Source organism: Eumetopias jubatus, unplaced genomic scaffold (genome assembly GCF_037043125.1).
Source record: "Eumetopias jubatus isolate StellerSeaLion01/CBP00866 unplaced genomic scaffold, mEumJub1_p1.0 scaffold_17, whole genome shotgun sequence".
NCBI classification, from domain to species: domain Eukaryota; kingdom Metazoa; phylum Chordata; class Mammalia; order Carnivora; family Otariidae; genus Eumetopias; species Eumetopias jubatus.
Window position 1 is genome coordinate 26,301,700 of NW_028274823.1, and position 27,870 is coordinate 26,329,569.

Consider the following 27,870-nt stretch of genomic DNA (forward strand, 5'->3'; position numbering starts at 1 on the left):
TTAAATTGTTTAACCTAAAAGCTGAATCAAGTTATTTTTGTAATAGTAGCTTTAGGGGCTCAAGTATTAATTAGATCCCCTTTAATGGTTCTTACCTTTATTAATCAGACTTGATCCGAGGGTTCCTTAGTTACTACATTTACCTTTCCAAGCTATCCGGAGTCTTCAGAGTCCTACGCACAACTGAATTAGGATAAAAGTCCAAACCTGCTACCTTCTCTGGACAGAATCAGAAAGGGGATGGGCAGACATGAGACATAACCTCAGCTGGATGCAATGGATCTGAGCCTCTTGTTTCACTTAAAAAAAAAAAAGTCAAGAATGAGCTTGATAGTATGTGATGTTCCTGGGTTAGAAAAGGATACACTATGCCTCCCTCCAGCCAAGCTGAACACTTGCCAAATGACGGTGCCTAGTGTCTACTGAATCTTTCATGAACATATCAATGATGAAAAGAGGTTATTTTTAGCAGAAGTGAGGTCATATGGGTAAGTGAAATGTTTGGTGAGAAAAATAATCCATCCCAAGGGAAGAAAAATTGAAAGTATGTCTATTTTTAATATATATTACATATATAATACATATATGTAATATATATATTTTTTAATATATAATTTATTTTAAGCACCACCCAAAGGAGGGATTTGTATGCTGAAAGACACCGCCCTCCGAGTTACCAGTAAAAACTACATTCTTGTGTGTGGTGACGAGTCAGGTAGGAACACAGGCAAGTCTGGAAGGGTCCGAAGGCCTGGAGGACTGTGAGGGTTAAAAATGAAACTAGGACCAAAAAAACGCTGCAAAATGTTCTCATGAAGGACAACCCAGTATCAAAGATTCTTAATAAAAGACTGCTTCCCAGAATAGATTAAGAAATAACTTTATTTTTCTTTTGTCAATCCCATGATTGAAAAGACATGTTGCTCCCAAATAGACAAGAGGCATAATCAGAAACAAAATTCTTCCTGAAAATTTAGCTCATGAAGTTATTACATTGCAAAAATCAGCAAAGAATCACCAAAAGCTGCAGCCAACATTTAAAACTGGTGTAACATTCTACTCAAGCTTAGCAGAAATTTTAAAGCCATATCAAAACCATGTCAGCCACAGACTAGCAACAATGGAGGCATTAACTGTTGTGCCTTCAAGAAAAGCGTTTAAAATATCCCATTTCCTATAAAAGATCACCTCCCCAAAAAGAGTGATTTATTTCATCGGCAGCCTCTCAGAACTGGTAAGTAACTCTCCTTCCTCCACCCCAGTTCTAGGCTTTCCTTTAATCAACAATATCTAGGACTCATCTTGGACAGAATTTGGCTTCTCAGAAGAGTCTTTGTCATGTAAGCACAGTGTGGGAGAAGTGTGTAGTTACCAGGGAACTAACAGAGTACAAAAGACAGTCACTTCTGAATTCGCTGATGCTCAAGAAATCAGAGCCCCTCCATTAAAGAGGGTCTCATATGCCTGAGAGCTTTGTGCTTGAGGAAACATTACTTAGAGGTAGCTCTGGTTCTGGTTTATATTTAATTACAATTTGCTGTATCCTGTCACAGGAAAGTTCTAATATTTTCAACGAAGTATAAGCACTCTCAATTTCCTCTTCATCCCACCCCCCACAGCTCCCCATTGAAAAGGGTAGGAAAAAGCTTAATTGTGACTCCATAAAGAATAGCAGCTAATTCAGCAATTCACACCCAACTACGACTGAAGGACAAGGAAAGGCAACCTGGTGCGACCAGCTCTGCGGGCTAGGCCTGCAGAAGTGCAGTGTGTGGTGTGTTCACCGCACGCAGGGAGAACAGGGAGGCTGTCGTCAGGGCGCACATGGAGAATTTCTTTTATGCGTTTCATAGCACATTCTGCCACAGCAACAAAACCACCACATCAGCAATGGATCTGATTGTACTCTTTCAAAGAAGTCTGTGCCCCTCCCCAACTCCCCAACTACACTTCACGCAAGAACAATTAGGGGGAAAAAAAAAAAAAGAACAAATGATCACTGTTATCTATTTGAATATAGGGCCCAAAAGACGTGAGCACGGATGGGTAAAAACAGCATATTCTATAACAAAACACTTTTTGAAAAGATTTATGTAACTTTGAGCATTAAAATGAATGTTTCACCTCTACACCTGTATCATTTTGCAGTCCTGCCCCCACATGAATATGGTCATATTTGAAAGAGAACTCCAGCATGAACACTGAGTCCAAAAGGCAGTTTTAAGGGTTTTCCAAGATTTGCTAATAAACTTACCAGAGTGTCAACCGTTCTACTCTGAGCCTCTTTTCTTTATTCAATACTCTCATGTCAAGTTGAAAGGAATAAAAAGAATCAAATATTCAGACCAAATTAATTATGTGCCACAAACTATTTAAGACACAGGATTATCCTTTAAAAGATACTGAAAAAGTGTACACTACCTGAAATATTAATTTTTTATAAAGCCAATGAACTGAAAATTTCAAAGGAGAGATTGGTATGAGAACCTTCCTCCTCTCTCCCTCTGTAAATAAATCATTAAATACATTGGGTAACATTATACTGTCATTTTTATAACAATATAAACAATTTCCATCATCATCCTGAATATTACTTTATAAAGATATATACTTTAAAAGGCTTTCAAAACATTTCAACCCAGCATTTGAGAATAAAGCATTAAAAGAGTTTTGTATACAGTAACACATTCAATGTGATAAGTGTATGAATTTACAACCATATATTTTATATATATATGTATATATATGTATATAAAAAACAAACTTGGCCAGAAGTTAAGGCTACCTACAGAGTTGTCCAAGAAATTATGCTGGTCAAAACAATTACAAAATTAAAATCACATGCATTTTCAAATCATCTAAATCACTGACAAAATAAGGTTCGCATTCAAAATTTTCAAATTAACTGCAAGAAAGTGCTACAGATATTTACATTTTCTTAATATGAATCAGTGTTCCCACAAAATTACACTTAAGTTTTTCACCAGCCTCAAATGTCAAATAACTAAAAACTGAAACGTCTACAATTTGGTACTTAGTACTCTTAAAAGAGAATAGGTTGAAAATGGCAAACAGCAAAGCATCATTTACAAATGGGCCATCTACTCAGCCACCAGAGTACATTGCATAATACTATTTGACCTGACTAGAACTTGGAATTCCAAGTCACAAGAGGGACCAAGAGTGAACATTTCATTAATAATTACATGTATCAGCAACCACATGATAAAGGTTTCAGGCTTTTCCCACTCAAATCAAAGTAAATAATTTAAACATGGGACTAAATAAAACCAAAATACAAATGACTTTCAACAACAACGAAATCATTTCTGACATTGCCTAAATATTTTATTTGAATGCTTTTTTAAAAAGTATTCTGAACAAATGCCTCTTTTAAGATTAATATCAGAAAATACATTTATAAGTATAACAGAGCCTGCAGGCCTGAGGCAGAGTTTTCAATGAACAAAATGTGCTAGGATGGGAGAGGTCACTTAACCAGATCACGGATTATTTTAGGCAATAAGCTAGGAGCCTAAGTCTATACTTCTTTCAGCTTGGTGAGTGTTGTATTTCCAATTTCAATATCTAAAAACTACCATTTTTTAAATCTTTCCAACTTTGTACAACATATATTTTAGGATGAAAATTTCTATCAAATGGTAATAGGAGCAAGATTTAAAACACAATAATGCTTAATGCTAAGGATGTTTGTCCCTGTTGAATCAAAAAAGGAAATTCTACTTTAGACTCAATTGAAATTTAGTGTTTTAGGCACTATTTTAATAAAATTAGCACCCTTAATTATTAGCTCATGACTAAACAGGTGATTAGACAAATTATTTCAATAATATTTCTTTTTCAAAAGTCTGTTGCTATTTAAAGACAAAATAGATTTATTTATTCAATCAATATGGTATTTTGAGCAACTCATAGCTTTGTCTTGAGAGCTGATTCAATTTCCCTTTGGTAAAAGGGAAATTATTCCAACTCTCTATAGCAGAGTTGCAGCTCTAGAATTTAGGCATCACTGAGAAGTTAGGCCAGGTAAAAAGATATTCACTAATACTCAAAGGCCTAACAGCTTTTAAAAAAAAAAAAAAAATAACTTCAAACACCATACTAACAGTTTTTCAGGTAACAGTATCTAAAGAACACAATTTTTAAGATTAATATACAAAATCACCTTAGGGAATTACTGCAAGATGCCACTTTGCCAACATGGCCCAGCATCTGTCTTGGTTCCTTTCCCTTCATCTTTGCTAAACAAACAAACAAAATAAACAAACAAACAAAACACCTAGAAGGTGAGGCAGGTGATTGTCTTCATAAGCTCTCTGATATAGATTGTGGCAGAAGATGAAGAGAACAGAATGACATATTTAAAAAGCCAAACCCAATCACAGAACGTTTCCTATTGTTATGACCCAGTGGAATGCAAGCTAGGAATAGGGTAGAACTTGGAAATCCGGCTCTGTGTTGATGGGTTAAGGCATTCAGACTCCCCGGTCATTTTAAAGAACACCTCCTGTTCCTGCAGTTTCCTGGCAAACTCTTCTTCCAGTGTCTTAAAAAGGAAGGGAAAAAGAAATTATGTGTTAGTATTACAAACAGAATTTACTGACAGCCAAGAATAAAACTATTTGTTCAAAATGCTCTCTCTGTTATGTTATCCTAAGGAAGACCAGAGTGCTCAACAGTTAGATTAGGCTGTGCACAGCCCTAGATTGCAGCCTGTGGCTCAGCCATACGAATGTGTAACTTGGGTCAATGACTTAACTTCTATTACAGAATCATCTCATTCTTCTGTTATAAATTAGGTAGAGTATCACCTACCTCACTGGGTTGCTAGGTGAAGATTAAATCATGATGTACTAAACACCTACCAGGCACTCAATAGATGGCACCTATTATTAACTACTACCCTTCCCTCCCACATGGCATTTTCTGTTTTTTATTTTCATTTTTGATGTGCATGTCTTTTCTTCCACACTGAACTATAAGCCGTTTGAAGGTAAGCCCTAAACCAGACTCAGCTTTACACCCCCACAATACAGATGGTATATAGTAAGTGCTGTAGTCAGGGTTCGATGAGTATTGCCACTGCTATTACTGTTTCTTGTTTTGTTATTATTGGTTCATGCTCTAAGCACCCATTTCCCACCTGGATGTTCCATTCCTTCTTATTTCATTCGGGCCTCTGTTCCAACGTCATCTCACCGCAGGTTCCTTTTTCTGATGATTTTATATATATATATATATATATATATGTATGTATATAAAATAGCTTCCATGTCCACTTCAGACATTCCCTATCCCATCACCTTTGTTTTCCTTCATAACATTCTTCACCACCGGACACAGTTGTTTATTGTCTGTCTTTTCTCACAAGAATGTATGCTCCTTGAAATCAGGAGCGTTATCTCTCAGTTCACTGGTATATGTCAGCTTCTAGAATAGTTCCTTGGCCTCAACACTGTGCTCCTGTCTCCTGTCCTTACCTCCCTCACAGCAGTGTTCCTATTGAACTGTAACTGCTTGTCACTACATTCTGAACCTTTGGGGGAGAGGGACTTTGTCTCTTCATCCCTTATTTCCTGTCTCTGACACTGTACCTGACCCATACTAAACAGCCAATAACTGGGTGGATAAATGGATGAACACAAACATATTTTATCTAAAGCTTTTAAAATTACCTTTTTTCTGGGTCTCAATTTCTCTCTCCATTCCTTTAATTCTTGGCTGTGTTCCTCATCTAACTCCTTCAGTTTCTGAGTCTCATGCTCAACCAATAGGTGGCATTTTTCATTCTGAAAATAAAATTTGGATTAAAAATTTTCAGATCAACTAAGCAATTTTTCACAAATGTAATTATCTTCAAATAATAAAGCATTCATTAAACATCAAACTATTTTTTTTTTTTTTTAGATTTTATTTATTTTTTGACAGAGAGAGATAGCGAGAGAGGGAACACAAGCAGGGGGAGTGGGAGAGGGAGAAGCAGGCTTCCCGCGGAGCAGGGAGCCTGGTGTGGGGCTCGATGTGGGGCTCGATGCCAGGACCCTGGGATCATGACCTGAGCCGAAGGCAGACGTTTAACGACTATGCCACCCAGGCGTCCCTAAACATCAAACTATTACTGAGGTTCAGGCTCTCCTCTGAAAACCAAGGGCTCAAATGAGTTATAGCTTCATTTCTGCAGGTTTAGAAGCTAGATCTGTTACTTACCATATTTAGAATTAGTTTGATCCTGTTTTTCCTTTCTAAGAAGGTTTGCTCATAAAATTGACACTTCAAAGGGCACCTTATATGGATTTTACCCACTGGTACTAGAATGTGGGATTAGGAACTATTCTACTCTAGTAAATTAAGCAAATATGTAGAGTATCCATAATGTTTACACTATCCATAGTAATGGATAATAATGTTTACACTATTCTGAAATTTTAAACATTTTACGCTGTATAATAGATGGGCTGCATACTCTAGGTAAGGCCCCAAAGCAGTCCCCCTAAAGTAACCTTTAAATTTCTTGGGAAAAAAATTCTCATATATTTATCACTTTTTTCAAACACCTAGAAGAAAATGAACTATTTCTCCCTAAATAAAATTTTAAATTCAGAATCTGATAACAAAACCATCTACCTCATTTTGAAAACTCTGTTCATTTTCTTTGCGAAATAGACTAAAAATACTCAATACTGCTTTTGAAAGACTCAACTTCTTAGGCTATAATTTAGCCTCATGTTTCTATTAACTCTGGTTATATAAAAGCTACATAAGTGCCTATGATACTAACCTGATCTTTATTTGGGTCTATACAGAAAACAAAACCTCTCAATCCCAGCATTTTCATGAGTAAAGTACAGTTTATTTTGGTTAGCTACTGTTCTCTCCAAACCAGCCACTCGTGCTGCCCCGTTGCCACCAGCTCAGTTTTCATGATCCTGTATCTGACCTGCAGCTGATGCAACTCGCGGACGTTGGCTTCACATTGCAACTGAAGATCCCGCATTTGATTTTCGTGTTTCTGATGCTGAGCCATTCTCTCATTTTTCTGCCTCTTTTCTTCTTGAGCAGCAAACTATAAATAAAAGAAAATATGGTTAACAAGCAATGTAATTTCTGCATCTTCCAAAGGAGTAATTAAGGAATTTAGCAAGACTTAAAGTACAATAAAAAACTGAAGTTGCAAGTAATAATATACTGTGACTTGACCTGGAGTCTACATTATGGCTTTGGTGGGGAGAGAGGGTGCTTCTCATTAAAACCTTATTCCTCCCATCTGCTTAGTGACTTCAGTTCATTTGTGTGTGGGACCTAAGACTATAGAAGCAAAGTGAAGCCCTATGTTTTTCAAAAGTTGTCCAAGTCACCTAATTCCCAGGACTGGTCTTAGGACCAGTCTAGCCCAAGATCTTGTGTAGGGCATGGGGCAGAGGGCTTTGCCCTCTGTGGCCACCAACCTAGGAACACTAAGTTGGTATATGCCACATATCTAGCCCTAGCCCATAAAGCCAAAGAGAACATCAACAGGCCCAAGGTGGCTTGAAATGTTTACAACATAATTATGTGAGACTTCTAAAGGACTTTCACATTTTTTAAATCTAAAAAAGAAGAAACTAACTGGCTTATTTACCTGTTTAATTTTGTCACGGTCCTGATCTGGTGTGGCCGTTGAGTTAATTCTCAAGCTTTTCTTAAACATGGCCATTCGAGTCTTGGCTTCACTGCGCTGAATCTTAGGCAGTCTTGCTCTTTCTTGAGTTTGTCTGTTTTTTAATTCCTCAATAAGTCGTTGATTGTAACGCTGCATTTGTTCTGTTTCCTAAGAAAGTATCAAACAGAGTCCAGTGATGTAGATATAATTTATTTTATTTTTATTATTTTTTTAAAGATTTTATTTATTTATTTGAGAGAGAAAGAATGAGAAACAGAGAGCATGAGAGGGAGGAGGGTCAGATGGAGAAGCAGACTGCCTGCTGAGCAGGGAGCCCGATGTGGGACTCGATCCCAGGACGCCGGGATCATGACTTGAGCTGAAGGCAGTCGCTTAACCAACTGAGCCACCCAGGCGCCCCGATGTAGATATAATTTAATACTCAGTACTCACATATATGTGCAAACATGTCATTTTGTTGTTGTTTCTCAAAATTGCTCTTTCCCTTGTTGCATTATCAACCAGCAAACTTTTACTCAAAATATAATTTATAATAAAAATAAAGCTTTTAGTAATGAGGATCTTTTTTTTTTTTTAAGATTTATCTATCTATATTAGAGAAAGAGAGCACAAGTGGGAGGGGCAGAGGGAGAGGGAGAGAGAATCTCAAGCAGACTCCACGGTGAGTACAGGAGCCCGACATGGGGCTTGATCCCACAACACCGAGATCACGACCCGCAGACCTGAGGTCACGATCGGAAACCCAACCGACTGCGCCACCCAGGTGCCCAGAATGAGTCTTATATTAAAATTCTTTTACTAAGTCAGGGAGTCCACATTTTTAAGATATTTGAACCATAAATGGAGTCACAATAGCTACCTTTGAGAGACAAGATGAAAATTATAACATAGAAGAGAACTTAAAGCACTGTACTAGTCACCTTCCATGAAATTCATAGAAAGAAGTTTGCAGTCATAAGACACACTTAATTACTCCAAACTTCACCAAATAAATTTTAGGATTAAAAAAAAGAAAATATAAAATTCATTCTCTAAGAAATAGAAGTTTCAGAAATAACTCTATAAATTTGAAATGAACAAAAAGTAAACCAATCTTCCTTTCATTAACCTTCTCATGACGCTTAAGTAGCTGATGTCTTTGCATGAAATACTGATCTTTAAGTTGCTGTTTGAGCAGCTGGTGTTTTTCTTGTAAGTGTCGTTCTTCAAGCTCCCAAACTGCAGCTTCTCGAGCTAGAAGAAGAAAGCAATTTTAAAAACGTCACTTTGTTCTTTTTACACATGTACTTTGGTCTTCATTTTAATATTTACATTAAAAGTGTTCTATATACACTAACTTATACACACAATGACATTCTTTTTTTTTTTTTTTTTAAGATCTTTATTTATTTATTTGACAGAGACACAGCGAGAGAGGGAACACAAGCAGGGGGAGTGGGAGAGGGAGAAGCAGGCTTCCCGCGGAGCAGGGAGCCCGATGCGGGGCTCGATCCCAGGACCCTGGGATCATGACCTGAGCTGAAGGCAGATGCTTAACCGTCTGAGCCACCCAGGTGCCCCCACGCAATGACATTCTGAAGTATAAATGAAATATTGCCAGTGCACAGGTAATATTCATCACCACTTACCATTCTGTTCTAATGTCCTATAAACAGAGTGTCCCACACCCAACACCAAAATTCCTTTTAATTATCTTAATGATAAAGAAAAAAATCTTAACTTTTTATTAAGGGAAATAAGTGCTTAAAATCCCATTCCACTGTGTAGCCATTAAGTATACCAACAATTATAAGGCATAATGAGTATACCAAAACTATTCAGGTAAAGTTCTAGCATCATCTGAACAAAAAGATGTTTTAAGAATTATATGCTTATTGTTTACTTTTCCTCTCATAAAGGCATTTATTCAATGTCTTACAGTATTTAACTTTATAAAGAATTTAAAAATTTTAAATTCTTAAAATTTAACATAGTTTTTCCTCTTATTAACCTCAACTTTATCTTTCTACCACTCTAGCAAAGGAGAGCATTCAAATAATTTCCAATTATTTGATATTACGGATATCAGACATATCCATATGTCTCAGCCAATGTTCTTCAGGTATCATTTTATATACACACATATGCTCGTAATTTCATATACCTCTCATGAGTTGCTGTTTGTTATTCAGGCACTCTCTTTCAATATTGGCTAGCTCTGCCTTCTGCTGTTGGATGATCTTTTTCAGAGAGCCATCTAATTCTTGTTGTTGCTTCTGAACAAATTCCTGTTCCTATTAGACACAGTTAACCATCAGTTAATAAGCATCTACTGAGTGAAACATCCATTTATCTATATGACTATATTAGTGGTTAACAAGATTTCTAAGCCAAGTTTCTAAAAAAAAAAAATCACCAATTATATAGCATATATAATATAAATGTATTAGTAACTCAATTCAAGCCCAGAAAAAAAAGTACTAGAATACATAATATTCTAAACTCACTATTAAAAATAACACACAGAGGTAACCCTCTCAGGTCCCCTCCCTCTTCAGGAGCTCTGTACTATCACTCAGTAAACCTTACTAAGTTCTCAATAAACTTTGCTTTGCTGCCCACCAGAGAAAAAAAAATACACACACAAGACTACAATTCACTAATTAAAATGCCCTATTACACGAACAGCTTTAGGAAAATAACAAATTTAGAGCTTCAAAAACTGACAATTCATTACACTGTGGTGTGGATAAAACAATAATAAACAAGAAATGCCTTTTAGGAAAAAGAGAATAAAGAGCAAATAAGTAAAACACATATCAGAATTTTAAATATCTCTATTTTTCCAAGAAATAAAGAGTCAGGAAGAAATACCATGGCTACACTAACAGAGAAAGATAGTTTCTATATCTATAGTATCTGCCTAAAAATAACAATAGTTTGTAGACAATGAGAAATAGTACATTGCTAGAGAAATGTGAACTAAGAAAAGTGAGTTACGTTTTATAAGTATATATATAAAATTCCCTATGATCAGAGAATTCTACCAACATGTTTGGGATTCACTCGTTCATTCAACAAATATTTATTGAATACATACTATTTGCCCAAGTGCCAAATTTATGCTTTAAAAAAAAAAAATCCCTCAGTAACTGTGTAAGAAAAGGAAATGTTAAAGTGACTTATGGTCTTTGTGCTAGATCACACATTTACAGAAGGAAGAAATACTATCCAAATTGAAGAAATATGTTGAAATAATATGGAAAAATAAGTTTTGCCAGTAAACATTTGGCTCTCCATCCCTCTTGGCAGTTAGAGCAGTCTGTGATTAGCAAAAGGGATATTCTGATCAATTTGAGTGTGGATTTAGAAATTTAGGATTGAAGCAGCACTCCACCTATAACCCTTCCTCTTGCACATCCTAGAGAAGATAAAAGCCCAAGATCCATTTGGATCTATTCTTTATGCCTTGGACAGAGTCTGACAGGATCTGGATCACTACCAGCCTGGTCTTCAATACATGAAGAGTGAGTCTAGCAGTGTTCCTCAAGGTGCTTGCCTTACTACTATGTCTCTGGAGGCGAGTATCATGTTTTACCATTCGTGATGGCCTGTTAAAGTAATCCGGAGCTATAAATACTACTGCTTCATCTGTGTCAAAGTTTGTACTTTAGCATAAATACAAATATACATTAGCAGAAAAACTAATGAATTGCCTCCATAAAATACAACTGTGAATTGACTACAGTCACCTACATAACTTTATCACAGAAAAAAAAACCCACAATGAATATTTAATTTCAACTATTTAGAATAAGGCCTTTTGAGTTTTTTTTTTTTAAGATTTTATTTATTTATTTGAGAGAGAGAGAGAATGAGAGATGGAGAGCACGAGAGGGAAGAGGGTCAGAGGGAGAAGCAGACTCCCTGCTGAGCAGGGAACCCGATGTGGGACTCGATCCCGGGACTCCAGGATCATAACCTGAGCCGAAGGCAGTCGCTTAACCAACTGAGCCACCCAGGCACCCAAGGCCTTTTGAGTTTTAAAGAGATGCAAAATCTCCATGCCTATCTTTTAAGCAACTATAACAAAGAAAGTTGCTTAAGCTTTATATTTTCCTACAGTAAATATCACCTATAATAAAAATTACATTGTTTCTCTAATTTCATTGTAAAATTTCTATATGCAAACTTGTATAATAAACAATATAGTCTGCAGCTATATCAAAGGGTTTTCTTTTGTTCAACATTTGTACTATTAATTTGCATAAAGGACTTTTAAAAAATATCTGTGTAGACAGAAACAATGGGCCCAATATTTAATTACTCTAAATATAAATATTACATTTAGACTCAAATCAAATGCAAAAGTGTAAGATGGGGGTGAATAAATATTTATGTGAAAATTAAAAAGGGCAAATATAAGCCAGTGCCACTAAAAAAGTGAATGCAATTTCCTGTCAATTCAATTCTTGGTTATATTACTATAATACATGTATGTCTACATTAAGCAAGATAAGAGCTGGGTTCAAAGAAAACCTTTACTAAGTGCTTAGTAAATGTTGGACACTGTACTAGTTATGAGGTTACTAAAATTAAAAAAAGACAGTATTGCCTTTAAGGAGCTTCTAGTGGTTCCAAATTGGTTTTGTCTGTCCATATAGAGAGCAGTGGGCCCCTTCCCTTAGTATCACATTTTCAAAAGTTCAAAAGTAAACCACAGAAAACCAAAAGCTGGATTACAGGGTCTAGAAACCATGCTACACAATGAGCAACGGAAAAAACTACAGAAGTATGCAGCAGCTAATACATATGGGGAAAAGAAGAGCTGAGACTATTATATAGAAGGAGGCAGAATTAGCATGTGCTGGTCCAGAAAGTAAAATAAGGTTTAATAGGTAAGAGTCAAGGTAGGCTTCTATACTGCAAGTGCTTCCAACAGTGAGCGTTAACGAAGACAGCAGTTGTCTTACAGAGTCACAGACTTAAATAATTAAGCAGTCTGGATAATTACGTAGTCAAAAATACTGTGCAAATAATTGTCTTTCTTTCTCTCTTTCCTTCCTTCCTTCACTTATTCATTTATTTAAGTAATCTCTACACCTAATATGGCTCAAATTCACGACCCCAAGATCAAGAGTTGCACACTCTTCCAACTGAGCCAGCCAGGCACCTCAAATAATTTTATTAAAGCTAAAATTTACCTGAAAGGTCCAGGTCCCTCACATACTAACTCATATATTTTATTACCTCAAAAGAAATGAAATTTTAATATTATTGAGCTTTCATTAAATTTCCTAAATTCCATTAAGTTTCCTAACAAAAGCCAAGTATAATATATTCACATTGGAATTTTTCATTAGAAATTACTCTTAGGATCTAAAAGGAAAGTGATCTTACATTCCAAAAAGATTGAACAAATTACATTTACCCTAAAAAAAAAAAAGATGTAGCTGATCACCAAAAGCAACAAATAATTTTAAATGAACACATAAACTGTAAAATGAGCACCCTTTCAAAGTACAAGTTTAAATGCTGATAAGAAATTTTATCATATTAATCAGATAACTATAAACATTAAAAATACAACTTTGGGTTCTAGAAAACTATAGGAAAGGTTTATGATATACTGGGCTATTTGTACAAAATCTGATTCTAACTCAAAAGAAAAGCTAAAAATGGTAATGATCAGAAAAGTGATAATTCATAATTTCTCCCTCTCATTAAAAAAAAAATTAATGTTTTGCCTACTCTTTAGAAAACTATAGAGCCCAGCAGCTGCCAATAATAAAAAAAAAAAGTAAGTCTAATTCTAGGAGAGGGGAAGGGAGGGGTTGAAATCAAGCTGTATTCTATCTACTCCAGTTGTGTATATCAAACATCACAAACAAAAATTACAGTTAAATAAGCTAGTCACTTCCCTATAGAAACTGTGAGAAAGAATACAGCCTGGAATTCCAGACTTAATTTAAAACTACAGCAAGGAGAAGAGCAACTCACTATTCATTATGGACAATCTGAATAGTGAAAACGAGAGTTAAATGGAACTACAATCACTACTTTTAATATGGCTTTTCTGACCATATCCATAATTAAAACATGTATGTAAAACATAAATGCAATCAAAATGTCACTTCACACAAAGATAAAAATCTAATCACAGCATTCAATTTCTCACATGTGCAAAGCTTATAAAATACTACTGGGAAGGTTTTTCTTGAAAAATGAAAATCTCAAAATTTGTGGTGAGGGTAGACAGAAAAAAGAACACTATTATAAATGTTCTAATTCCAGCTCTACCATTAATGTCTTTTTTGACTTTAAGTAGACCACTTAGTCTTCTGTGCCTTGATTTCCTTACGTGTAAAATGGATACACTCCATCCCTGTATTAGGGTGGTGGCAGTGCGAATCAAATGTGAAAACTCTTTGAAGAATACTATACTATAAAAAGTTCGTTTCAGGTTATTACTATATTGTCAATACTGACATTATCATCTATCAATCTTCTAGATTTTAACAAATGAAGCGAACAATGAAAAGGCACATGTGAGCTGAAGAAAAAGCAGATAAAACAAGAGAAGGCATCCTCCCACAGACACGTGGGACTTACGTCCTGCAACGGGGCCTTGAAGACTGCACAAGATGACAACTGAAAAGACTGAATCATGACCTGAGCAACACCCTGTGGATTAGAATACAATGCACCTCCCAGGTGAGAATATAGCTGATGACTTTTTATAAATGGAAAGAATAATTATACAAATGTTGAGTTTCAGGAGGTGTAGAACAAGTTACTTAACAGAAAGGTCTCTTTCTCATCTGTAAAAGGAAGGTTTTGAATTAGATCAGTGGTTTTTGAACTCTAGTTTGTATTGTTGTTTTTTAAACCAGTCAAATCCTCTTTTAAAAAATGTACAATATTTATGAAACAGATGAAATGTCGTGCTGTGTGACATGAAGCGGAAGCAGGGCCCTCAAGCCCCTACAGTCCTCTCTTTTTGAAGGATTCTCGAGGTCCTTCTTCCAAACTCAAGAGCTCCTGGGAGTACAGTTTAAAAACCACTGAACTAGTTGATCAAATACATTCTGGCCCCATGACTATATAACTATTATTCATAAATTCTCAAAAAGTTAAAAATAGACTCTGCAAAGTTACTGTTTTAGCACCTTCACGAAAAGCAGTAGCAAGAGAAATACTTTTTAATTTGTTAGATTACTAAATTCTTCATTAAATTTACAAAAAGAAATTTACTATTGCTTTCAGCTTTAGTTGAAAATATAGGCTAGTCCCCAAAATTTTATGAAAAGTCACCAACAAAGGTTTTTTTTTTTGAAGATTTTTATTTTTTGAAACAGAGAGAGAGACACCGTGAGAGAGGGAACACAAGCAGGGGGAGTGGGAGAGGGAGAAGCAGGCCACCCACCGAGCAGGGAGCCCTACGTGGGGCTCGATCCCAAGACCCGAGGATTGTGACCTGAGCCGAAGGCAGACGCTTAACCAACTGAGCCACCCAGGCGTCCCATCAACAAAGTTTTATTAAAGCATAGGATCACCTAACTCCTTCAACACTAAATTCTCAATTTCAACTCTAGCATCTGAAACATTTACCTTTTGGAATTTAAAAAGTCTGTATTTCTATAGGAGGAAAACTCATATTGTTCTTGTTTGAAATCCAAATTATCCAAAATTAGATGCGTGGCAAGTAAGGACTTCCTCTTCAACTACTCACAACATGACCAACAACCACTGGACTAAGCTGACAGGAGTTTAAATTAGACACAGAAATAACAGTTTAGACATGAGAGGCAGTACGGTGTGGTGGTTCATGTGTGCTCTCATTTCCTCCCCTGAAGAACAGAAGTAGTAAGAGTAACTACCCTCATATGTTGTGAAGCTAAATGAGTTCATGCAGGTGAAGTACTTAGAATAGTGCTTGACATATGGTAAATCCTATTTGCTATTATCACTTTATTTTTTGAAAAGATTTTATTTATTTGACAGAGAGAGAGAGAGAGCGTGCGGGAGAGGGAAAAGCAGACTTCCCCCTGAGCAGAGAACCCAACACAGGGCTTGATCCTAGGACCCTGGGATCATGACCTGAGCCGAAGGCAGACGCTTAACCAACTGAGCCACCCAGGCACTGCTTACTTTAACTAGTAATCTCCAAACCAGGCCAAGACAAAATTTTTCACTGGCTCAAACCAAAAAAAAAAAAAACAAAACAAAACCCAATTTATTAAAATAAGCTAGTTGTGTTAAAATTTTAAATTCCAAAATATTTTCCTTATTTTTCATGGTATTAAAATATTCTCCCCTTTAAAATGATGGTGACAAGTAAACAGCACTTTAAAATATCCTTCTAAAAATAAAATATCCTTCTGGACAAAAAGAAAAAATTTTTAAAATGTTACTCCATTTGTCATGGTCCCCAGTGGTTTTTGTTTCTTCTATCTTTTTTCACGGGTCCGTAAAAGTTTGGGAAGCACTTTTTAATCACATAAAACCACATTAAAATGATAATGGAAAACAGTCATTAACATATAATCCATGTGTCTTCTTCCTTTGACATATGTAACTACAAATTGTGCTCACTTCTCTTTGCTTCCAAACTGAGTGCAAACTTAAAAGAAAAATGACTCCTAGTATAAATGACCTTGTAGAGTCATATCAGATAATTCTAGAAAAATCTGCTTAAAATACTATCTTGTCTAGTTTCATAAAGAATTCACCCATCTTAATAGGTCCAGCCTTATCATAACCTAGAATCAAGTTTATACAGGCAGTATTTTTTAACTGCCGGATTCCGAATCAAAAAGAAAAAACAACATACTTAATATTCAAAATCTGGTTTTAAGTTACTTACGTTGTTAATATTGTAATAAACATTAGATCTCCATTTAACATTACCATTTACCACTGCTCTTTTAACTTCCAACTATGTAAAAATAATGGTCTTTTAAATAGGCATTCTTGTCATATGCACAAAGCCTATACACTCATCTTCTATATTTTGTCATAAAGTCTTCTATCAAACACTGACATCTTCTACCACTGACTACTTAAAAATATAAGCTTCCATCATTATTATAGTAAGAATACAGTGGATTATACATTAACACACTTGTTCATTTCATCTGGAGTCAGCTTTCCAAACATTCCACTTAATTTCATATTAGCAACTTAAATGTCACCATTAGTGTGATTTTAGTTCTATATAAAGAATGCCCTGGGAACCTTTGTATAAGCAGAAGTCAACATCATATAATAAGTACAGCAGGAGTTTGCCCTTACAACCATGGTTTACTGAGCTGTGAGAATAATGCTGCTATCTGTTTTTAGTAGCATTAAGCTGCTGCTGTTACCTGAGCATGCTGGCTTTGTGCAAGCTCCTCTTTCCTGCGTTTCATGAGCTCTTTTCTCAGCTCTTTGGGTGCTTTCTCCACTTCATTTATAACCTACAGTGTATAAGCATGCAGGAGGTGGGGAAATAATACTTTCTCCACAGCAAGCACTTATGTGAGCAGACACACTACAAGTCAAAGATTAAAGCTGTTAAAAAGTTCCTTTCAACATGCAAGAGCATAGGTGTTAGTTCGGTGAAAAAGAATGAATGGACAGAACATGCTTAATCTCAGTGCAGAAAGGGACATCACACCATATAAAGGTTAATTAGATGCCTAATTATCCCTACATATTATTCTCTTAAAGATCCAAAACAATCACTAAAGGATTATTAGCAGCACTGATTATGAACTAAAGATGATAAACTCAACTGCCCTTCTTGAAAGATCACAAAACTATAAACATATCTATTGACACTGTTTGAAATGTTGAAAATAAGGAAGGTTAATGCCATTTATAAAAGTGCAAAATTTCATAATTGGCTTCATAAGACCAAAGAAATCACTCTACATTCATTTAATGAGACAAAAAAAAAAAAGAGAGAGAAATAAATGGACACTATGTTTTCTTTTCTCATAAAACACACCATTTTATACATGGTGTGATAAAAATGAACACATTTGATGATTTTGTGTGGGATCAGAATAACACTCTCCTTTGCTGACAATTTAAGCCAAACTTAATTGTCAATGTCAGTATTATAAGCACTCACAAAGTAACAGTTCACTATGCTAGGATTTATTACACCAGATAAAGTATGTAAGATGAAGTATAATTTAAAGCTCCTTCTTTTAATCATTTCAAAATCCTAGATATGTATTCCACCTAAGCAGATCTATAGTCCAACTATGAAAAACAATCATGTGTTTACAAGTAGAAGCACCAAAAGCAATCAGATTCCAAATCACCACATGCTACTGATGGTCTGTGAAAGAGACTGATTTTGATTGAAGAGGGTGTATTTAAAATTCCCCATCAGTAATCCCTCATGAAACCAAATCACCATTAAAAGGAAGAGACTCCCCAAATGCAAGAAATTTAGCGATAAAGAAGAAAATACATTAATATAATTATTTAAAATATGCATATCACGACTCAAACATGTTCACCAGCTAAAAATCTCCGAGCCCAAAACAGTAAAAATAACTACAGACTTTTATATATTTAGGATTAAATCATATATTTACCTATAAATTTTTAAAAATTTAATCTCCTATTAAAAAATAACCTCTCAGTAAAAACTATCCATAGTTTCAAGAGAACTGATGGAGCCTCAGTCAAGTCATACATCATGGTATACAGAGCATCCCTAAATAAAATATTAAACAGTAAGAAAACTAATTTTTAGAAATGGTAGCTACATCAAATAAAATTATATACCATTTCATTATTTACCTAAAGAATTTATAGAACGCATTGTATTTATTAATGTTAGATCCTATGCTTTTAAAGTAGATCCTCAAGTTCAGCAATATCATTTCAGTTTTATGCATAATTAAATGTTAAAGCCAACACGAACCTGGGTATTTTAGATGTACAACAAAAGTGAAAATGCATTTGCAGGTTTGGTTGAGATTTTTATTCCAATTCTAATAGAATTAATCATACTTATTGTCCCTGGGGTCTTTTATATCATGAAAAGGTAAATTCTTCCCCCACACCTTTAGTGTATTAGTATAAAACATAAAATCATATTTGCTAATATGTAAAACTTTTAATTTGGGAGAGAAAAACATTAATATATAAATCCTCTTTCTGAATCAATGACAATCTTTCATAGTAAATAACAGCACAGATTCTATAAAAAAATGGAACAGTTTCAGGAAAAATTTAAAAATTCATTGTAAAGAAACCACTTTACGCAGATATTTTCCACACGTGATTCTTTAAGTACCTCTCAATTTGATGGATTTACAGATATAATTTCAAATTTCAGGGTACTCAGCTTTTGTTTTGGCACAATGTTCAAGAAAAGCAAGCTAACCAAGAAAAAAATTTTAAGTATGAATTAAATATTACAAATAATAAGATGAATTATTGTTGCCACCTGCAAACACAACATAGTAAGTTTTCTTGAAAGAAGCAATTTCTACAGAGGCCTTAACTATTGCATTAATAAAGGAAAAATGGTAGACTGGAAGGAAAATGAATTAGACTTAATTTGAAGACTTGGTTCAAGGTTTAGCTGGACATTTAATGGTAGTTTGTGAACTTGAACAGACCATTAAAAACCTCTTCTATTCCAGTCTTCTTGACAGTAAAATGGGATAACACCTGACCTTACTACTACCCTACATAACTGCTGGGAAGACCGAAATAAAGAATAAATGAGCACTATTTAACTCTCATGTATTATTCCTAATTCTGTAGTTTTAAGTGTACATTAAAAAAACAGCTTTCGTAATTAAAAGCAGTAGTTACACTTACCTCCTTCTTCCGGTTCTTTAACATATTCTGGAATTTGGACAACTCTTTCTCTTGTTCTCCTTTAATGCGTTTGGCTTCATCTCGTAAGCGATTTGTGTGTTCTTGTTCTAGACGTTCAATAGTCTGTTTCTGCTGTTTTTCTAGATTCTCAATTTCTTGATCATATTGTCGCTTTTTGCTCTGTAAAACAATGTTGCTCAATATCATTTAACTTTTCTATCATTCATATTAACTCATTATAATGATAATGTTTACTAAGAGTACATAACCAGCATTTAAATTTAGTGATGTGACACACAACATCTGCAATACTGAAAAAGTTGAATGCACTAAAATACATTAAGGAACTTTTTTAAAAGGTGAGCATTTTGGGCCTAGGTAGCTCAGTCGGTTAAGCATCTGCCTTCAGCTCAGGTCATGATCCCACGGTCCTGGGATTAAGCCATGCATCAGGGTCCCTGCTCAGCGGGGAGTCTGCTTCTCCCTCTCCCTCTGCCCCTTCCCCCACTCAGGCATTCTCTTTCTCTCTCTCAAATAAAATCTTTAAAAAATGAGCATTTCATTTTTTTCTAACACAGAAAATACTTCTATTATACAAGGAGTAGAATGTTCAAAATTTTTAAACCATCAAGACAATACCCAGTTGCTATGAAATACTAAAGTTAGAAAAATTTCAGTATTTATCCAATAAATGTTTGATAAATCAAAGGTCTTATCCAAAGTCTATTTTAATAATGTACCATTATTTATCATATTCAGATTTACTCTTCCTCATTAAGATTCTTTTTTAAAGATTTTATTTATTTGCGAGAAAGAGAGACAGAGAGAGTGAGCAAGAGCACCAAGCGGGGTAGGCAGACAGAGAGGGAGAAGCAGACTCCCCACTGAGCAGGGAGCCCAACACGGGGCTCAGTCCCAAGACCCTGAGATCATGACCTGAACTGAAGGCAGACGCTTAACCAATGGAGCTACCCAGGTGCCCCATCTCCTCACATTAAGATTCTTAAACTTCCTATTTCACTGAGACAAATCGTTTGAAATTATAAATCTGCTTGCTTTCAACAAAAGATTCCTACCTATTTAATACCTGAGTATTATATAATTTTGGATATAGGTAAAGTTAAATATTTATAAAGGGTATTTTAAAAACATAAGTAAAGGGGCACCTGGGAGGCTCAGTTGTTTAATCATCCGACTCTTGATTTCAGCACAGGTCACAATCTCAGGGTTGTGAGATCAAGCTCCACATTGGGCTCTGTGCTAGGCATGGAGCCTGCTTAAGATTCTCTCTCCCTCTCCCCCCACCCCTCCCTTCAGCTCTAAAAACTAAAAATTTAAAAAAAAAAAAAAAAAGGAAAAACATTTCAGAAAATATTTTGGGGGAAAAGAGATGCAATTTTTATGAAGTTCTTGAAAACAGAATGTTGAGTACTATAAAAATAGTCAATGAGAACAAAAGTTCAGTATTTTCTTAAGAATTCTCAGTTATGGGGATGCCTGGGTGGCTCAGTCATTAAGCATCTGCCTTTGGCTCAGGTCATGATCCCAGGGTCCTGGGATGGAGCCCCACATGGGGCTCTCTGCTCCGTGGGAAGCCTGCTTCTCCCTCTCCCACTCCCCCTGCTGGTGTTCCCTCTCTCGCTGTGTCCCTCTTCGTCAAATAAATAAATAAAATCTTCAAAAAAAAAAAAAGGAATTCTCAGTTATGATCCAACAAATGTAATCAACAATGCCACACTTCACAGAAAACAATCCTTACTACTTACAATTATAAGAACCGCAGAACTATAGTCAAAACATGAATACTGTAACCTCTGAAATGATCTTTTTTCTAACCTTCATTAAGCTAGATGTTTCAATAAATTACTGAAATTTTATAACACATTACTTATTCCTTTTCCAACTTCGGACACAAGGTAAAAATTGAAAGACTCCATGACAATTACCCTTGGCTAGTTGGCACCAATTTCTCTAGCAGCTGTGAATAAGGATGTGGAAGCTTAACTATAGGAGCCAGAGAAGTAAGCATGTTTTGAACAGGCCCCAAGTAGTTCTAATATTCAGACAGGCTTGAAGACAACTATTCTAGACTGCCTTAAAATCCTGGATCCTAAATCTGAAAGGTCAAATTGTAACACTGAAAAATTATCCAGAAATAGGCACACCTAAGAACTTTATAGACCATCTACTGGCTTCATGATCCAGGTCTTCATGATAAATTTTAATCAAAGAAAACTGGAAGACACCCATCACACTGTAAGTCAGTGACAGGAAGACTGAGATAGAAGATCCTTTCATGCAAAAGGAAAAAAGACATACTAGAACACCAAAGAGATAAAGGCCAGAAATACTAACAAAGCCAGAGAAAATCTCGTAATCAAAGAACAAATTCTAAAGGTGGGTTTTTTTAAAGCACTAAATTTCAGTATTAACAAAATCGTACAAAATCTAAGACTTTACCATCATTTCTTGCTCAAAGCGCCGGAAAATTTGTTCTCGCTGTTGTTGCAGCTTGCTATTGAGCTGCTGTTGAGCTCTCTGCTCTTCTTTTTGAAGGAATCTTAACTCCCGAAGCTCCTGACGTCTGACAAAATTTAACAGCAATAATAGGGGAAGACAGCAAAAATTACACCTTTGAAGTAATGCTTTTTAAGAAAAAAAAAACTTTAACAATATTTTCAAATGTTAAAGTAATAAAAATAATCCAAAATTAGCCAAGACTTTACTCTTGTTTCTCTATTCTTCATACTTTGCAGAGACTGAAAGGAAGTCACAAAACCAGTTTTAATTATGTTCTCTACTCACCTAAGAAACCTCAACTCTTCAGTTTTGGAATCACTATCTGTAACTATCTTTGACGTTGTTACACTCACTTCTACACCATCAACAACAAATTTGCGTGTTTTCTTCAATGTCTTCTTTTGTCTTCTTGTTTCCTGAGTGAGATTTTATTTTAGTTAGGCTTTATATGGAAAATACTGGAGACGGAAAACATTTTCTTCTTAACAAAACACAACACAGAACTGTGCATGTATAATTTTTATGACACCACATCATAATTAGGCACAAGTGGTAAAAAACAATTCACATAAATGTCTCATTAGTATAACTTTTACATATTAATCGTTTTTCTTCCTCTTCTGATCTTAAGTTCTCAGATACCTCTGCTTTTCAGTTTTAGAACCACTAAGAAAACACTTAATAAATGCCTGGGGCTCATCCCTTAAAGAATCTAAATTAACAGGGTGGCTGAGAATTTGCATTCCAGAAAGGCTCCCCAGGTAATTTTTACACACTGCCAGGACTGGGAATCAAATTCCATTTCATCAGCAACAATAATATCAACAGCCCCCCTCCATTTCAGAGAAAGAGATGGACTTGTGATTTTAGAGTTATAAGAAAGATAACACTTCTACTGCCTGATAGCTATTGTCTACCATTCTCTATCAAGACCAAATTCCATTCCTCAGCTGGTATCCAAATGCTTTTTAAATCCAAATAGAAATAACAGAAATATAACATTCCAAAAAATACAGTTGGAATACCTAAGTATTGAGAACAAATAATTACTTGGTTTTGATCTGGGGGGAAGGGTTTGAAAGCAGAGGGAGCAAAAGTGGAATATGAAAATACTAAATTCAAAATGCATTAGGATTTTAGTTTATCTCTGGCACTTTCCAATCACCTTTCTGCAACCTCTCAGTGTTCGACTCTCCAGGCTGCCAGTATACTCATGCTCCTCTTCCTAAGCCTGGACTATGGCACCCTATCTAGCCAGGCTTCCCCTAAAATCTAAAGTGGGCATGCCACCCTGTAAATCCAAACTTTCTATTTCTTCAGTTCCTACTCAAGTATCTACAATTAATATCACCTTAATCCTCAAAAAAAGTATTTGGATTTTTTTTAAAAGGCATTAAGTCAGTTCAAATTAACGGAATTTAACTGAAGACAATCTAGGCAATATGTGTAATAATTTGGTACACACAGGCAGACTCATCAGTCATGCCGTGGAGTCTTGTGCCTAAGGTCAGTTTCCTAAGTTGTTCCTGCTTTGTACAGTCTTCTCTTCTGCTGTCAATCCAGAGTATCTAAGTAGTCTATGGCTCACCTGTATCAGAATTCCATGGGATCTTCTGTTACAAATAATGATTCTTGGGCCCCTACCCCAGATCTCCACATAGCTCTCCCTGAAACTCCTTTTTAAAATAATTTATTCGGGGGGCACCTGGGTGGCTCAGTTGGTTAAGCGACTGCCTTCGGCGCAGGTCATGATCCCAGGGTCCTGGGATTGAGCCCCACATCCGGCTCCCTGCTCGGCGGGAAGCCTGCTTCTCCCTCTCCCACTCCCCCTGCTTGTGTTCCCTCTCTCACTCTCTGTCAATTAAATAAATAAAATCTTTTAAATAAATAAATTAATTAATTAATAATAATAATAATTTATTCGGGGCGCCTGGGTGGCTCAGTCGTTAAGCGTCTGCCTTCAGCTCGGGTCGTGATCCCAGGGTCCTGGGATTGAGCCGCACACCGGGCTCCCTGCTCAGTGGGAAGCCTGCTTCTCCCTCTCCCACTCCTCCTGCTTGTGGTCCCTCTCTCACTGTCTCTCTCTGTCAAATAAATAAATAAAATCTTAAAAAATAAATAAAATAATTTATTCATGCTGAGTATACTTGACATATAATAGTATACTAGTTTCAGGTGTACAACGTAAAGATTCAACATTTGCATGTGCTGGTAAATGATCACCTTTAGCACCATTAAGTCTAGTTAATATCCCTAATCATGTATACCCCTGGTAACTCTTAAGCACATTAAGATTTGAGAATGGCTCTAAAGGCCCCAAGTGTTCTCTGTTTTAGTTTTTGATTTTTTGTTTGTTCTCCCACAGTGGTTCTCATGGCAGTATTAACTATGGCTGAGGAGGCAACAATGTATGGGCCACTGGTAAATCAAGGACATTTATACCCTAAATGTGCTTAAAAAGAGATCATTCTTTCAATTCCTCAATTCTTTCATATATAATGGATTCTTCCTAAAATATAACTAAATATGTGCAATAAGAGAACGCAAACAAACCAAGTAACTTCCACTGTTTACATCAAGTTGGCAAAAATAGATAGGTATTACCAAAAAATTAAAAGATTATATCCAGCACCTCTCTCCTTGATTCTTTATAGTTGATTGCCTTCATAGGCCTTAAGAATTTTATAGGGTTAGTACTACACTGATTTAGTGCTGTTTTATTTTCAAAATATCTGTTTCACATATACTGTAAATTGCCAAAACGACGAAAAACCCAAACAAGGGCCCACATATACTTACTTGTAAAGATATTGATCCACTATCTTTAGTTTTGCTTAGGAAGCTAGAGATGGATAAATTCAAGTCAATGCTGCTATTATCAGCAGTGGAACCAGTGCCTGAATCAGTATCATTTTCCTTTTGATTCTCGGATTCTGGAAGCAGCATGGTTTCAGTTTTTGATAAAACACCTATTTCCCCTTTATTTTCTGCATCTTCAGAGTTGATATTAATACTGGGTACTGGGACAGGCTGAGGTTCACTGGGCTGTGAAGAGGGAGTCACTTGAGGTTCTGTTTTAATTGGCACTTCACATGGAATTGCTTTTTGCTCTGTATCTATCTGAGCAGTGGCTTCTTGAGCATTCTGAGTTTCACTTCCTAAAGCCTTCTGGTCAGTGTAAGTTACTACACGTCTGACCTCTCTTTCTTCAGTGCTACTGGACTCAGTAATTTCCTCACCTTCATTTGTCCCAGATTCCTCATTGGTCTTCACCATGTTCTCCAAACTGTTGATTAATTGTTCCTCATCTTTACCTTCCACGGATTTCTGATCTATCTCATTAGTTTCTACTACGTCTTTAATAGGAACTTCCTCAGTACCACCAGCCTTAGGACCCTCTGTGGGCTTACTTACTAATTCCTGGTCTACTTCAACCACTTCTTTCCCATCATTACTCTGAGCATCCTCAGCATTGTTTTCAACTGCCTTCTGAGCAACATCTCCTGCCTCATTTGTTCCTATCAAATGGCTTGTATCGCTGATCACATCTTCTAGAATTTTGTCATCTTTTCCCAATTTCTCTTGGGTGACTTCCTTTGTAAGCACAACTTCATTTTCAACTGGCTGAATGTGTGCCTCTTTTTCTCCAGTCTCTTGAGAAACTAAATCCACTGTTTGAATGGTGTCTTTAATTTCTTCAGATTTCATAATCTTATTTTCAAATATCTGTTTCTTTTCCTGATCCCTTTCTTCCACAGGTTTCAGAATCTGTTCAGTATCTGTTTCTAAAGTTATCATTATGTTATTCTCTTTTCCTTCATTGACTGAATTAATGTCCACTGTTTCTTGGTCTTCTGTGTCAGGCAAATTTTCAAGCTTGGGTCTCTTCTCCTCTCTCCCATTTTCCTCAATTACTGTCGTTCTATTATGAAGTTCAGCCACAGCTTCTAAGTGAACATCATTACTATGTTCATTAATACCCTCTGCAGCTTTTTCAGGTTCATCAGTGGGGAGTTTTTCATTAAGAACTTTGCTGTTAAATTTATCTTCAGAAGCATTACGTTCTGTTTTTTCTGAGACAGATTCCAAAATACAAGCATTTTGTGAAAGTTTATCTTCTTCAGAGCTGGCAATACTGAGGTCAGATGAGGCACGCTTACTTGCAGGTATTGGCTAAAAAAGATTTTATACAATTTTAGTGTTAAAACATAACTTGAAGATGGGGATCAAAACAATATATATTTTGTATCTAGATAAATAAATGATTTAAATAATATATAATGATTTAGTATCTTAATTAAAATTTGATGAGGTTATAAAAATAATTTAAAGAACTGACAAATCTTCAAATAAATATGACAAAAATGGATAGCAAAGGGGAAACTTGTTAATCTTCACCCTTAAAATTAAAGATTTTATACTGCTACCCCCCAATTCATCTTTAGACACAGGTGCAATTCCACCTCAAAACCTGACTCTAAATATTACCTAAATAACATTTCCTTTCTAAATACTGACCAAAGAATTTTCTGTTTCTTCATCATCATCTTCCTCTTTGCCATCTTCAACTTCTTCTGTTACTTCAGCCTTTGCCTCTGCAATCAGCTCTCGAATTGGTTTGTTGGAATCAACGGTAACAAAGGGATGCTGTTTGATCATTAAGAAGAGCATACTTAATAACAGCTGAAATGCTTGCTTATAAAATTTCAAACACATATTACACATGTCATTATGTGGTAAAAATATAAACCCGTAGGTAACAAAAATATAAACAACTTCAAATAATGTTACATCTGGGCAAGGAAGGAGGAGAAGGGGACTGAGCAGGAATAGGGCTGCCTGCAACTATGTACTTTTTAAAAATCTGAAGGAAATATGTCAAAAAGGGTAACACATTTCTGGGTAGTAGGTACATGTACTTTTCTGTATGTTTGAAATTTCATAATCTAAATTAAATTTTAAAGCAAGTTTCAAATTGTACAGTTTTAGTTCTTAAAAAGTAACAACAATATATATAAGTCCTGGATAAAGCCTCAATAAAAAAATTATAAAAAGCTTTAAAGTTCTGTTAAAAGTGTCTGCAAATAAGGGCACCCACGTGGCTCAGTAGTTAAGCATCTGCCTTCGGCTCGTCATGATCCCAGGGTCCTGAGATCGAGTTCTGCATCGGGCTCCGCGCTAAGCTGGGGGGCCTGCTTCTCCCTCTCCCCCCTGCTCATGCTCTCTCTCAAATAAATAAAATCTTTTAAAAAGTGTCTGCAAATACCTGCTTTTTTGACAAGGTTCTAAAATTCTTAAAAGTAAGAAGCCATTTTATTCATTTTTGTACACTCAGCAGCACTTAATAGTGCCTGTCACAGACTAAGATCTTCTTAAGGGGGGGTAATAAAATAATAAGAGAAAGTGTGTTCTAGGGATGTACCTCTTGCAAAGAGCAAGGCAACTTCTTCTTTTTTCTCCTGAGATAAACAGATCAACCTAAAATACTAGAATGCAGGAGTTACAAAGTAACCCAATCTAATAGGTAACTACCTCAAGATTTGTCATTCTGTTTGTCTACCTGTAATATTATATAACAAATTTCTCTTTCAGATATTACAAATAGGTCCTGCTATAAAACAAAATTTTCCAATCACTTTAACACCATTTTTCAAAAAAAAAAAAGTCAGCAGTATTTACTGAATATTTATCCTTACTGTAAGAGATATAAAAAAAATTAATTAGCTCATGAACCCTGCCCCCAAGGGGCTTGCTATCTAGTAACTGGAGAGACAAACTGGAAATAATTAAGTGGAAATAACTAAAAGAATAAAAAGAATACAATTAAATGGAATCAAAAAAGCACAAAAGGAATGACT

General features: G+C 35.7%; 1 protein-coding gene across 2 annotated transcripts in view; it reads right to left on the reverse strand.

Annotated features, from left to right (window-relative positions):
• Nucleotides 1-864: 864 nt before the first annotated feature.
• Nucleotides 865-27,870, reverse strand: part of SLK (STE20 like kinase) — a 58,282-nt gene continuing 31,276 nt past the window's right edge. The window contains exons 8-19 of one of the 2 annotated variants that reach the window (XM_028098606.2): nucleotides 26,531-26,659; nucleotides 24,812-26,185; nucleotides 22,298-22,428; nucleotides 21,953-22,076; nucleotides 19,493-19,672; nucleotides 17,026-17,118; nucleotides 9,825-9,954; nucleotides 8,790-8,914; nucleotides 7,640-7,828; nucleotides 6,959-7,084; nucleotides 5,697-5,810; nucleotides 865-4,567 (exon numbers count right to left, since the gene is read on the reverse strand). In XM_028098606.2, coding sequence (XP_027954407.1) covers nucleotides 4,421-4,567; nucleotides 5,697-5,810; nucleotides 6,959-7,084; nucleotides 7,640-7,828; nucleotides 8,790-8,914; nucleotides 9,825-9,954; nucleotides 17,026-17,118; nucleotides 19,493-19,672; nucleotides 21,953-22,076; nucleotides 22,298-22,428; nucleotides 24,812-26,185; nucleotides 26,531-26,659 — 2,862 coding nt within the window. In that variant the 3' untranslated portion in view covers nucleotides 865-4,420. The remainder of the gene's footprint in view (nucleotides 4,568-5,696; nucleotides 5,811-6,958; nucleotides 7,085-7,639; nucleotides 7,829-8,789; nucleotides 8,915-9,824; nucleotides 9,955-17,025; nucleotides 17,119-19,492; nucleotides 19,673-21,952; nucleotides 22,077-22,297; nucleotides 22,429-24,811; nucleotides 26,186-26,530; nucleotides 26,660-27,870) is intronic. The other variant, XM_028098605.2, reaches the window with a different exon arrangement.